Genomic DNA, 13,272 nt, shown 5'->3' with positions numbered 1-13,272 from the left:
GAAAGTTTAGAGGAGGCTATTACATTGATACATTTTCTCTTGGTAATGCTTGTGTCCTTGTCTAGGCTTTTATTTAAGAGAACAAAAATGTGATACTCTGGCCACCACCCAAGGCATCTGGATCATACGTGGAGAGATCAGCAACAACTTTGAGATCTTTTGATAAGATCACAAAAGGTTCAAGAATGTGTGGTATGACATTGGGGGCACTGCGTACGTGTGCAGATGAGTTACGTGTGAAGAAACTAATTGGCTGGCTTGCCATTCTGCATTGAAGAGCAGGCCCCATGCATGCACACTACTTGACAAACCGCATGGCCGGAAATGGTCAATGGGGCCAACAGAGTGAAACAACATCATTAAGTGATCAAGGCACTGACACATATTCCACAGAGAAACTGACTTTAAAATAATTGGGATAGAATCAAACACAGTTACCTGTCGAAATGAGTGACAGGGCAAATTATTTGGATAAGAACAAGTAAGGGCCTGGTAGCAAGTAAACCCGATGAGGAATATCCAGAAGATGGATACAGACAATTTGGAGAGCTGGAGAATATTTTAAGTCCATGGATGATGTTATTTTGAATGATATTTGAGTGAGATGATTTGCAAATGGGGAGTGTCAGAGAGAAAGGGGTATCAATCCAATTATTCAGAGATCACATTCAAGTAACAATATGGAATTATGGAACAAGCTGGAATTTAACACAAGTTATGAGAAGAAAAAATCAGATTCGAAAAGAAAAACAAAGTGAATTTTCTCCCTAAACAGATCATCCCACTGAAGGGCTAGAGAAAGAAGTGACCAAGAACAATAATGAGATACGGGCTGGAAGAGTAAGATCTCATCCTGTGACAACTGGGACCGTATTATACATTACTCACAAGTTGAAATTACATTTATTTTAGTTTAGTTAACACATAATCTATATATGGCAACTCGATATGATTTTATAGTCAATTTTGGATTTAAAAACTCATCCCATGACCCTGTCTTAGCATCACGCTCAAAATTGACACGGAAAAAAGAACATATGGCCTTAAGACAGTGATGTGAGACATCAAGGGTGAACAATTACTGATACAAACTATCAGTCCAAAGAAGTAAACGTGCCATTACTGCACATGACAAGTTTTTCGCTTTGTTTTTTTAATGGTGATGCAAAGACAGCCAAAGAGTTAATAAACTGGCTGTCATCATAGAAAAGGTAGCGAATGACACCTCGACAGCCCTGTTCAGGATTTCCTCTGAAATGCGAGCTATCCGTACTGTGGCCTTGCAAATTCGAATAGCTCTTGGTTATATTCTCGCCAAGAAAGGTGGACATGTGCCCTGATCGGATCGGAATGTTGTACTTACATTCCAGATCGCTCCAAAGAGATCACTAATTTGGCAAAACAAATTAAAAGTGAGGTTGAAAATCTCAAACAACCCGAACCCTGCACTCTTGGAGTTGGGATGTGGAGTAGTTGGGATCTTTAGGGGTTTCAGTGGTACAAGGCCTGGTTATGTTCTTTGTAGCTATTTTTGTGATACATCTTGTATTTGTGATAATCAAATGTATCTGTAAAAGATTGTCACAAACATCAAAAAGCGCTGAAACAGTCAGATATGAAGGGCGCTTACTATTACTTTCTCATCAAAGACTGCAAATGTGTTGATTTTTATGGCATTTGTCTCTTTGCTTTACTTTGTACTCTTGTGATTGATTTATTCTATTTTTATTTTGAATAATCAAAAGGGGGGAAATGATAGATTTATTGAATCACATTTATTTAGTTGGTACCTTGATGAATTGATACAGTATCATTTTAAATTCAGTACTGAGACATAAAATGGAATGTTCAAAAAGCCAATGACATAATAATAATAATGTTTATTATTGTCACAAGTAGGCTTACATTAACACTGCAATGAGGTTACTGTGAAAATCCCGAGTCGTCACAGTCCGGCTCCTGTTTGGGTACACAGAGCGAGAATTCAAAGTGTCCAATTCACCTAACAAGCCCGCCTTTTGGGACTTGTGGGAGGAAACCGCAGCACCCGGAAGAAACCCACGCAGACACAGGGAGATCATGCAGACTAAGCACAGTCAATGACCCAAGCCGGGAATTGGATCCGGGTTACTGGTGCTGTGAAGCAATAGTGCTAACCACTGTGCTACCGTGCTGCTCTGAAACATGGTTTCAGATAAAAAAATGAGAATTACTGTACAAAGCTCACATTCTTTCAAGAAAAATTGCATAAAAGCCTTAGTAATGTAGAGACCATTGTTCCACAATACATTTAGTAATAAGAAAGCATTGTAGTCTTAGCAACAGAAAACGAATGTACATGAGTCTTAGAAACAAGCAAGGTTAATGCAGAACACCTTATCTTTGTAGAATTGGTTCACATGGCATGCGGATGTAGACATTTAATTAATTTGATAGATCTTAATGAATCTTAAGTAATGACCAATGCCTGGATAACAAATCATGTTCTGTGACAGACAGTTTGAATAAATCAGAGAGCCTCAGCTGAGAATTAGAACCAATGAGAGTAAATAAGGGGTTAGACCATTGCTAAGAATTTCTTTAAGAATAAGGAGTCATGATTAATTTTTTTGTTCTGAATCTATGCTCTTAAGAAATTCTGAACCATCTATTGATTTTTGATGTTTCCGTTTAACACTCTTCATTATGTTTTGATTTATTATTTGACCTGAATTTTGATTTATTTTTATGTAAGAGAATCAAGGTGAATAATTTGCAATAAAGTTGTATTTTTTTGGAAACCTCCAATCAACCGGACCTGTGATTCTTATTTTGAAGATAAATAGATTTTAACATGGCAAGTTCGATCGAAGTATTCAAAGAAAATTAGATTTCTATCTGAAAAGAAAGAATGTGCAAGGTTACGGGGATAAGGCACTGGAGTGGGGCTAGGTAGAATGTTCTTTCAAAGAGTCAGCACAGACTCGATGGGCCGAATGGGCTCTTCCTGAACTGTAACGATTCTGTAGTTCTGACAGCACAGGCCCTCCATCATCAGCATTGGAATTGAAATTCCGATCATTACATCAACACCAGAACCACAATGGAATATCAGAAAACTGGGAAATCCTCCGATAGACACCAACATTAGGTGGATTTCACCAACCGCCCAATGCCTTCAACAGATTAATAGGATTGATGAAAGCTTGGAGTTTAATCTGGGAGAAGGTGAACCAGGGAAAAACAGAAATAACCCACAGTCCCGGTTCGGAACAGGGCAGAAACGTTTAAAAATGCTAATCATTTAGGGCAGCACGGTGGTGCAATGGTTAGCACTCCTGCCTCACGGCGCCGAGGTCCCAGGTTCTATCCCCGTTCTGGGTCACTGTTCGTGTGGAGTTTTCACATTCTCCCCGTGTTTGCGTGTTCCCTAAAGATGTGCAGGGTAGGTGGATTAGCCACGCTAAATTGCCCCTTAATTGGAAAACAAAAATGAATTGGATACTCTAAATTTATTTTAAAAAACAGAAATAACCCAGAGTAAGAAAAGGCCCCAAAAATGTCCCAGTCAGTAACAGGAGATCAATCGGTTTCCTCTTGTCACTGGAGAAATAATATATTCAAAACAGTGCCTGAATCAAAGCTGATTTAATCAATGTTTATACAAAACATCAATGCACACCCCAGCTTTCAGGCTTATTAATATCAGCAACAACAAACTCCAGCTGTCAGAGTGAAGATGGCTCAGTCTGGATGTGATTAACAGCAAAATCCAAATCCAATCCCTGCAGTCACTTGTGACCTTGCAGGTGCCTCAGCAGTGTGGCTGAACGATGAATCTCTTTCCACACATGGCGCAGGAGAATGGCCTCTCCCCAGTGTGAACACGCTAGTGATTAAATGGGTTGGACACCCAAGTGAAACCTTTCCCACAGAAAGAGCATATGAAAGGTCTCTCCCTGGTGTGAGTGTGTTCATGTGTCAGTAGATCCTTCTGGCTTTCAAAGCACTTCTCGCAGTCAGGACATTTAAACGGCCTCTGATCAGTATGAACAAGTTGGTGTGTCAGCATTTTGAATGAACGGGTGTATCCTTTCCCACACATGGAGCAGGTGAACGGCCTCTCCCCGGTGCGAGTGAGTTTATGGTTCAACAGATCACGTCTCCTTTTGTAGTTTTTTTCATAGTCAGAACATTGAAAAGATCTCTCCTCACTGTGAATACGATGGTGTGACAGGAGGTGGGATGAGGTTGTGAAGCCTTTCCCACACACCGAAAAGGTGAATGGTCTCTCGCAGGTGAGACTGCAGTGATGAACATGCAGTTCTGACGGGTAATTGAATCCCTTCCCACAGCCTCCACATTGGCACGGTTTCTCCCCGATGGGACAGCATTTGTATGATCACATATTAATTAATAATGTTTATTGTCACAAGTAGGCTTACATTGACACTGCAATGAAATTACTGTGAAAAGCCCCTAGTCGCCACACTCCGGTGCCTGTTCGGGTACACAGAGGGAGAATTCAGCACGTACAAATTAGTCAGGAATGTAATGGAATACTCTCCACTTTCCTGGATGAGTGCAGCTCCAACTCAAGAAGCTTGACACTATCCAGGGCAAAGCAGTCCATTTGCTTGGCACCTAATCCACAAACCCTAATCCACAAACATCCACTCCGTCCAGAACAGTGGCAGCAGTGTGTACCATCTACAAAATTCATTGCAGAAACTCAACAAGGCTCCTTCTGCAGCACTTTCCAAACCCACATCCACAAAGGGGTAACGGCAACAGACACATAGAAATCCCATCAGCTGCAAGTTCACCTCCAAGCTACTCACCATCCTGAATTGGAAATATGTCACTGTTCCTTCACTGTCACTGGGTCAAAATCCTGGAACTCTCTCCCTGATAGCACTGTGGCTACATGGAGTGCAGCAGTTCACCAAGGCAGCTCGCCACCACCTGCTCAAGGCAGTTATGGGTGGGCAATAAATACTGGCCTCGCCAGCGACGCCAACATCATATGAATTAAATTTTTAAATGCAAAAACACTGCAGATGTTCCAGTATCAAAATATAAAGAGCCAATGCTGGACATGCTAATCAAGTTAGACCGTATCAGTGGAGAGAAAGAAACAGAATTACAACTTCAATTCTGATCTGCGGTTAGTCTCCAATAAATACTTGACTTCCTGTTGATGATGAATGGTGGACTTATTTCCCACAACCACCCGCGGTCCGGAAACCGCTCTATCCAACTCGCTCATTGCTTAGGCGCTGAGTGCGCATGCTCCAGGGCCAGCCAGCCGTTGGGCATTCTGGGTAGCTTCTCTGTTCCGAGTCGGAGGGAACCGGGAAGTGGTGGCGCAGATAGGCTGCAGTAAACTGGTCAGGATATGGAATCCCAGGGGGAGCGATGGAGCCAGCTCTGGACGGGGAGAGTTTCTCAACTCCTGAGTGAAGGCTGCAAACCCTAAATAAGACCCTGCGGTACATAGTTTATGGCTTTGGGTCCTGTGCCTGGTATCAGGCCCGGGTGAACGGCCGCCATGTTGGTTCAGCGAGGAGAAACACGCATGCGTGGCTTCTGGATGACGTAAGAGAGAATGGGCAGGACTTTCGGGGTCACTTTTCCAGCTGGGTCCTAGTGCCACTGGGAATCTGCATGACGGCAACAGGTGTTTAGCACTGCTGCCTCAGCGACAGGGACACAAATTCGAATCCGAGTTTGGGTGAGCATTTGTCTTTGTGAAGTTTTCACTTTCTTCCTGTGTCTGCGTGGGTTTCCTCCCACAGACCAAAGATGTGCAGGTTAGTTGGGGTTTTGGGGCTAGGGTGGGGGAGTGGGCCGAGGCAGGATGCTCTTTCAGAAGTCAGTGCAGACTCGATGGGCTGAATGGCCTCCAGCACTGTGAAGATGCTAATGGGGAGGTTACAGTCCCTGTATACTTACCGGAAGGGGCTGCTCCTAAATGCTTTGTGATACGTTAATTCCACATTCCCAGCTTTGTTGCACAGAGGGGTCTGCTCCTGATCTGTTTAAAACACCAATTTGTAGATCCAGATGGGGGAGCCCTATGGGGGAGAATGTAGGGCTTCTTGTGGCTGCTGGCCTCTCTTCTGTGGTCTTGCCCATGCTCAGGTGGCCCTGGAGCAGGACCAAGAGTTGTCTCCCAGCACACTTGATACCTTCCACAACTGTTGTTACCTCAGGATGCAGAGGCCACAGAAAACAACATTCTGGTTTAGTTTAACCAGTTTTGCTTTGTTTTTGTTGGGATTTTGCTCTCTTTTACTTTGATTGAGCAGCATATTTGGGGAACCAAGAGATGGAAGAATATTCCATAGAGATTAGAATTATTTGTTCTGAATTTCTATCATGGACTGACAGCGATACTGACACTGTCAACTCCTTTTACAGGGCATTGGACAGAGACGATTTGAGACATTCATCATCAGCCTTTGAATATGGAAGGAGAAATGTTTATTTGTGGGAAAGGATCTGAAACATCAGTGTGACTGGCAAAGCACCGAGACATAAACACATACCCGAGTGAGAGTGTTCCAGTGAACTGACTGTAGAAAGAGCTTTAACCAATTACCCAGCCTGAAAAAACATTGCACCATTTACGTGGGGAGAAACCATACACGTGTTCTGTGTGAGGACAAGGCTTCAACTGATTATCTAACTACGTAACATAAGGACAGTGGCATCATGGTGAAACCTTGGAAATGTGAGGACTGTGGGAAGGGATTCAGATCCCCATCAGGACTAGAAATTCATCAACGCAGTCATACTGGGGAGAAACCATTCATTTGCTGTGTGTGTGGGAATGGATTTGCTGATTCATTTAGACTGGTGTCACACCAGCGAATTCACACTGGAGAGAAACCGTACATTTGCTCACAGTGTGGGAAGAGCTTCCGGTCTTTATCTAACCTCACTGAACATCTACGGGTTCACACTGGGGAGAGACCATTCCACTGCTCTGACTGCGGGCAGAGATTCACTTGTTCTTCCCACCTCACTGATCACAAGCGTGTCCATACTGGTGAGAGGCCGTTCATCTGCTCCGTGTGTGGGAAGGGATTTATTAAATCAGCGAACCTTCTTGGACACCAGCGTACTCACACTGAAGAGAAAGCATTCACCTGCACTGAGTGTGGGAAGAGTTTCACTCGTTCATCTAGTCTTCGGGATCACCAGCGAGTTCACACTGGGGAGAAACCCTTTACCTGCGCTGAATGTGGGAAGGGATTTGCTTTGAAATCGCAGCTTCGGTCACATACACTTGTTCACACTAATGAGAGACCATTTCAATGTTCTGACTGTGAGAAGAGCTTTAAAAGTGGAAGTGATTTGACAAAACACCAGCGAATCCATTCTGGGGAGAAGCCATTCACCTGCCCTGTGTGCAATAGAGGATTCACTCAGCCATCCGCTCGTCTGAAACACCAGAGAGTTCACTTGTGATTACAGGGATTTGATTCCTACACCCAGGAATGAACAATGTTCATTCTGACAGTTCAGATTTATTTCCATTGATGTTAAACTCCAGCCCAGTGAAAGGAATTAATAGAATGGACATGAATTATATTGGACGTGAATTGTATTAAACACCCAGTATTGGGAGTCCTTGATTTCTCTAAGATAAGAGAAGACTGATTGATGTCCTATTACCGACTGTTCCATTGTTGGGTCTTTTCTCTTTTGTTAATGGAAGACTTGTATTTATATAGCGCCTCTCACAACTTCAGGATGGCCCAAAGTGCTTTACAGTCAAGTTCTTTTGAATTGTAGTCACTGTTGTGATGTAGGAAATGCAGCAGCCAGATTGTGTACAACAGGCTCCAACAAACACAAATAAGATGCTGGAAATACTCAGCAGGTCAGGCAGCATCTGTGAAGCAAGAAAGTGAGTTCAAAACAGAACTATGATTATGACCAGATTATCTGTTCAGTGTTCATCACCGAGGGCTTTATAGTGAGCAGTTCACCCGAGAGAACTTCCTCCTTCAAAATATCATCAGCAGAACCTTTATGTCGAGCTGCAAGAGCAGATGGGGTGAGATTGGAAGGTTTCCTCTGAAAGACAGTGCAGTATTCCCTCAGTACAGCGCTGTATTCCCTCAGGACAGTGCTGTATTCCCTCAGTACACTGCTGTACTCCCTCAGTGCTGTATTCCCTCAGTACAGTGCAGTATTCCCTCAGTACAGTGCTGTATTCCCTCGGTACGGTGCTGTATTCCCTCGGTACGGTGCTGTATTCCCTCGGTACGGTGCTGTATTCCCTCAGTACGGTGCTGTATTCCCTCAGTACGGTGCTGTATTCCCTCAGGACAGTGCTGTATTCCCTCAGTACGGTGCTGTATTCCCTCAGTACAGGGCTGTACTCCCTCAGTGCTGTATTCCCTCAGTACAGTGCAGTATTCCCTCAGTACAGTGCTGTACTCCCTCAGTACAGTGCTGTATTCCCTCAGTACAGCGCTGTATTCCCTCAGTACAGCGCTGTATTCCCTCAGTACAGTGCTGTGCTCCCTCAGTACCGTGCTGTATTCCCTCAGTACAGTGCTGTATTCCCTCAGTACAGTGCTGTATTCCCTCAGTACAGCGCTGTACTCCCTCAGTACAGTGCTGTACTCCCTCAGTACAGCATCGCAATACCAGCTGGGCTTTATGGTTGGGTTTCTGGAGGCGAAGTTAAACCCACATCCTCCTGACTCAGAGATGGGAATGTAACCACTGAACGATAACCCCTCATCATTAACTCGAGTTTATTTCCGTTCTCACATCTTTGGTTGTTCTCCTGAATACATTAACCCATTGAATCATGCAGGGGGGGATGAACAATAGTCTTTACAGACACCTAGAAGTGGGAGTAGGTAGTAAATTTCAGTAGAAATTATTCATTTCCAGACAAGTTCCATTTTATAAGCGAACACGATCGAGGAAGCCATTTTGAGACTAATATTTACCTGAATGGGGCATTTAGTATCCAGCTATTAACCAATTGTATTAATCAATGAAGTGTATGCATTACTCACCAATCAGAAACAAATAGTGATCGTCAATTGATTTTAATTGAAGATTTAATAATCAGTTTGTAGTATGTGTTAAAAGACTGGGTTATACCTGAAACTAATGTCAGCCTGTTTTAAATTCTGTACTCCAGCTTCTGTAAGAAGAAATGTATGATTTGATAAGATGGTTAGCAGTGAGGCTTCATGCTCTTGGTAACCTTTTTGAGATGGAAGGTCATACAATGAATTGAAGACTTGTGCAGGATCAGATAGGAGGGATACATTAAACAATCCCATTATATCTCGATCTGAGACATTCACCCAAATGGTTAAAAAACAATTAAAATGATTCAGTAATGGAGGCCGGCGGCGGCTAAGGTGTTGAGGGGATTTATGGACCAGATGGAGGGGTGGATCCCTGGAGGTTTGCGAGGCCAAGGGCCAGGGAGTACTCGTTTTTCTCCCATGTACATACGGCCTACTCGAGGATTGATTTTTTTTGTCCTGAGCAGGGGGTTGGTGTCGAGGGTGGAGGAGGTGGAATACTCTGCCATTGCCATTTCGGATCATGCCCCGCACTGGATGGACCTCGGGCTGGGGGAAGAGAGGGACCAACGTCCGCTCTGGCGCTTGGAGGTGGGGCTGATGGCAGATGAGGAGATGGCCGAGAGGGTTCGGGGATGTATCGAGAGGTACCTTGAGGCCAATGATAACGGGGAGGTTTGGGTGGGGACGGTCTGGGAGGCATTGAAGGCGGTGATGAGGGGGGAATTGATCTCCATCCGAACCCATAGGGAGAGGGGGGAGCAGAGGGAGAGAGTGATAGGGGAGATGGTGCGGGTGGATAGGAGATATGCAGAGGCCCCAGAGGAGGGATTGCTGGGGGAGAGGCATAGCCTTCAGGCCAGATTCGACCTATTGACTACCAGAAAGGCGGAAGCTCAGTGGAGGAAAGCACAGGGGGTGGCGTATGAATACGGGGAGAAAGCGAGCAGGATGCTGGCACACCAGCTCTGGAAGCGAGATGCGGCCAGGGAGATTGGGGGAGTGACGGATGGGGCTGGGAAGGTGGTGCGGAGGGGAGTAGATGTTAATGCGGTCTTCAGTGACTTCTATGGGGAACTGTACCGGTCGGAGCCCCCGGTGGAGGGGGTGGAATGGGGCGCTTCTTGGACAAGCTGCGATTCCCGAGGGTGGAGGAGGAGCAGGTGGAGGGACTAGGGGCGCCGATCGAGCTGGAGGAGGTGGTCAAAGGGATAGGGAGCATGCAGTCGGGGAAGGCGCCGGGGCCAGACGGGTTTCCGGCGGAATTTTATAAAAGGTATTTGGACCTGTTGGGCCCCCTGTTGGTCCGGACCTTTAACGAGGCAAGGGAGGGGGGGCTTTGCCCCCAACTATGTCACGGGCGCTGATTTCCTTGATCCTGAAGCGGGACAAGGACCCTCTGCAGTGCGGATCATATAGGCCGATTTCGCTGCTGAACGTCGATGCTAAGCTGCTGGCAAAGATCCTGGCCACTACAATAGAGGATTGCGTGTCCGGGGTCATTCATGAGGACCAGACGGGGTTTGTGAAGGGAAGGCAGTTGAATACAAACATACGAAGGCTCCTCAATGTTATTATGATGCCGGCTGTGGAAGGGGAGGCGGAGATAGTGGTGGCATTAGATGCGGAGAAGGCCTTCGATAGGGTTGAGTGAGAGTATTTGTGGGAGGTGTTGGAGAGGTTTGGGTTTGGGGAGGGGTTTATCCGGTGGGTGAGGCTGCTCTACGAGGCCCCGATGGCGAGTGTAGCCACAAATAGGAGGAGGTCGGAGTACTTTCGGCTGTACAGGGGGACGAGACAGGGGTGCCCCCTGTCCCCCTTGCTCTTCGCGTTTGCGATTGAGCCCCTGGCCATGGCATTGAGGGAGTCAGGGAACTGGAGGGGCCTGGTGAGGGGTGGGGAGGAGCATCGAGTGTCGCTGTACGCGGACGACCTGTTGCTGTATGTGGCGGACCCGGTGGGGGGGATGCCGGAGGTGATGAGGATTCTTAGTGAATTCGGGGGTTTCTCTGGGTATAAGTTGAACTTGTGCAAGAGTGAGGTGTTTGTGGTGCATCCGGGGGATCAAGAGGAGGGGATTGGTAGGCTCCCATTGAAGCAGACAGGGAAGAGCTTCAGGTACCTAGGGGTCCAGGTGGCGGGGAGCTGGGGGGCCCTGCATAAGCTCAACCTCACAAGGTTGGTGGAGCAGATGGAGGAGGAGTTTAAGAGGTGGATATGTTACCGCTGTCACTGGCGGGGAGGGTGCAGTCCGTTAAGATGACGGTGCTCCCGAGGTTTTTGTTCCTGTTCCAGTGCCTTCCCATCCTTATCCTGAAGGCCTTTTTTAGGAGTGTCAACAGGAGTATCACGGGATTTGTGTGGGCGCATGGGACTCCGAGGGTGAGAAGAGTGAGTGTTCCTGGAACGAGGCAGGGATTGGGGGGGGGGGGGGGGGGGGCTGGCGTTGCCCAACCTCTGTGGGTACTATTGGGCTGTCAACGCAGCGATGGTGAGTAAGTGGGTAATGGATGAGGAAGGGGCAGCTTGGAAGAGGATGGAGGCGGCATCTTGTGTGGGCACGAGCCTGGAGGCGCTGGTAATGGCGCCGTTGCCGCTCCCTCCAATGAGGTATACCACGAGCCCGGTGGTGGCGGCTACACTCAAAATTTGGGGGCAATGGAGACGGCACAGGGGAGAAGTGGGGGGCTCGATGGAGGCCCCGATACGGAGAAGCCATCGGTTTGTCCCAGGGAGCATTGATGGCGGATTTCTGGGCTGGCACAGGGCAGGGGTTAGGAGGTTGAGGGACCTGTTTGTGGAGGGGAGGTTCGCGAGCTTGGGGGAGTTAGAGGGGAAGTTTGGGCTCCCCCCGGGGAACATGTTTAGGTACATGCAGGTGAGGGCGTTTGCCAGACAGCAGGTGGAGGGGTTCCCCCTGCTGCCCCCACGAGGGGTGCGGGATCGGTTGCTCTCAGGGGTGTGGGATGGAGGATTTCAGACATATACCGGGTAATGCAGGAGGTAGACGAGGCCTCGGTGGAGGAACTGAAGGGTAAATGGGAAGAGGAGCTGAGTGAGGAGATTGAGGAGGGGACGTGGGCGGATGCCCTGGAGAGAGTGAATTCCTCCTCTTCCTGTGCGAGGCTTAGCCTCAGACAGTTCAAGGTGCTGCATAGTGCCCACGTGACTGGGACGAGGTTGAGTAGGTTTTTCGGGGGCGAGGACAGGTGTGCTATGTGGTCGGGGAGCCCAGCGAACCACGCCCATATGTTTTGGGCGTGTTCAGAGTTGGGGGAGTTTTGGAAGGGGGTAGCAAGGACGGTGTCGAGGGTGGTGGGATCCAGCGTCGAGCCAGGCTGGGGACTCGCAATTTTTGTGGTTGCAGTGGAGCCGGGAGTGCAGGAGGCGATAGAGGCCGGTGTCCTGGCCTTTGCGTCCCTAGTAGCCCAGAGGATCTTGCTCCAATAGAAGGATGTGAGGCCCCCAAGCGTGGAGGCCTGGATCAATGATATGGCAGGGTTCATTAAATTGGAGAAGGTGAAATTTGCCCTGAGGGGATCAGTACAAGGGTTTTTCAGGCGGTGGCAGCCTTTCCTGGACTCCCTGGCGGAACGGTAAGAAAATAGACCGACAGCAGCAGCAACCCGGGGGGGGGTTTGGATCGGGGGGAGGGAGAACTGTGTACATGGGTCTGTGGGATGTGGTGGGTGCTATCTCTTTCCCTTTTGTTGTTTGGGTTTTTTTTCCTTTTGTTTGAAGTTGGGAGGGTATTGTTCTTGGGGTGTTACCGCGGTTGTTTGTTAAGAGTTAAGATGTTTATATTTTGTAAAAATTTCAATAGAAATTTTTTTTTTTAAAAATGATTCAGTAATGAAATTGACCAACCATTGAGTTCTAACCAGTTTATTCAAACTGAGGGAGGAGCTACTTAAGGATTTAAAACCCGAGGAGAAGGTCCATTGTCAGCCAAGTACTGGAATCCCCAAAGCAAGATTCCCATCAGAATTGTTGTCAAAAAGGCAGCACGGTGGGGCATTGGTTAACATTGCTGCCTCACGGCGCTGAGGTCCTAGGTTCGATCCCAGCTCTGGGTCACTGACCATGTGGAGTTTGCACCTTCTGCCCTGTTTTGCTCCCACAACCCAGAGAGGTGCAGGCTAAGTGGATTGGCCACGCTAAGTTGCCCCTTAATTGGAAAAAAATGAATTGGATACTCTTTTAAAAAAAATTAAAAAAAAATTTT

At 47.0% G+C, this 13,272-nt stretch overlaps 1 protein-coding gene across 3 annotated transcripts; it reads left to right on the top strand.

The window, feature by feature from the left end:
* Positions 1 to 5,113: 5,113 nt before the first annotated feature.
* On the top strand, positions 5,114 to 7,893 carry LOC119960252 (gastrula zinc finger protein XlCGF7.1-like). Of its 3 annotated transcripts, none has more exons than XM_038788003.1 (2): positions 5,114 to 5,577; positions 6,403 to 7,893. In XM_038788003.1, exon 2 carries the CDS (start codon positions 6,697 to 6,699, stop codon positions 7,453 to 7,455), a length of 759 nt encoding a protein of 252 aa, XP_038643931.1. In that variant the 5' UTR covers positions 5,114 to 5,577; positions 6,403 to 6,696; the 3' UTR covers positions 7,456 to 7,893. The 3 variants fall into 3 exon arrangements, with proteins under 3 accessions (XP_038643931.1, XP_038643929.1, XP_038643930.1); XM_038788001.1 differs by having other exon boundaries at positions 5,114 to 5,713; XM_038788002.1 differs by having other exon boundaries at positions 5,114 to 5,792.
* The last annotated feature ends 5,379 nt before the right edge of the window (positions 7,894 to 13,272 follow it).

The sequence above is a fragment of the Scyliorhinus canicula genome, unplaced genomic scaffold, assembly GCF_902713615.1.
Source record: "Scyliorhinus canicula unplaced genomic scaffold, sScyCan1.1, whole genome shotgun sequence".
Lineage (NCBI taxonomy): Eukaryota > Metazoa > Chordata > Chondrichthyes > Carcharhiniformes > Scyliorhinidae > Scyliorhinus > Scyliorhinus canicula.
Note: the sequence above shows the minus strand (reverse complement) of the source record. Positions and strands in the feature narration are given on the sequence as shown.

Bases quoted from the DNA above. Each gene is read 5' to 3' on its own strand.
- LOC119960252 (XM_038788003.1), top strand. From the start codon at position 6,697: ATGGTGAAACCTTGGAAATGTGAGGACTGTGGGAAGGGATTCAGATCC.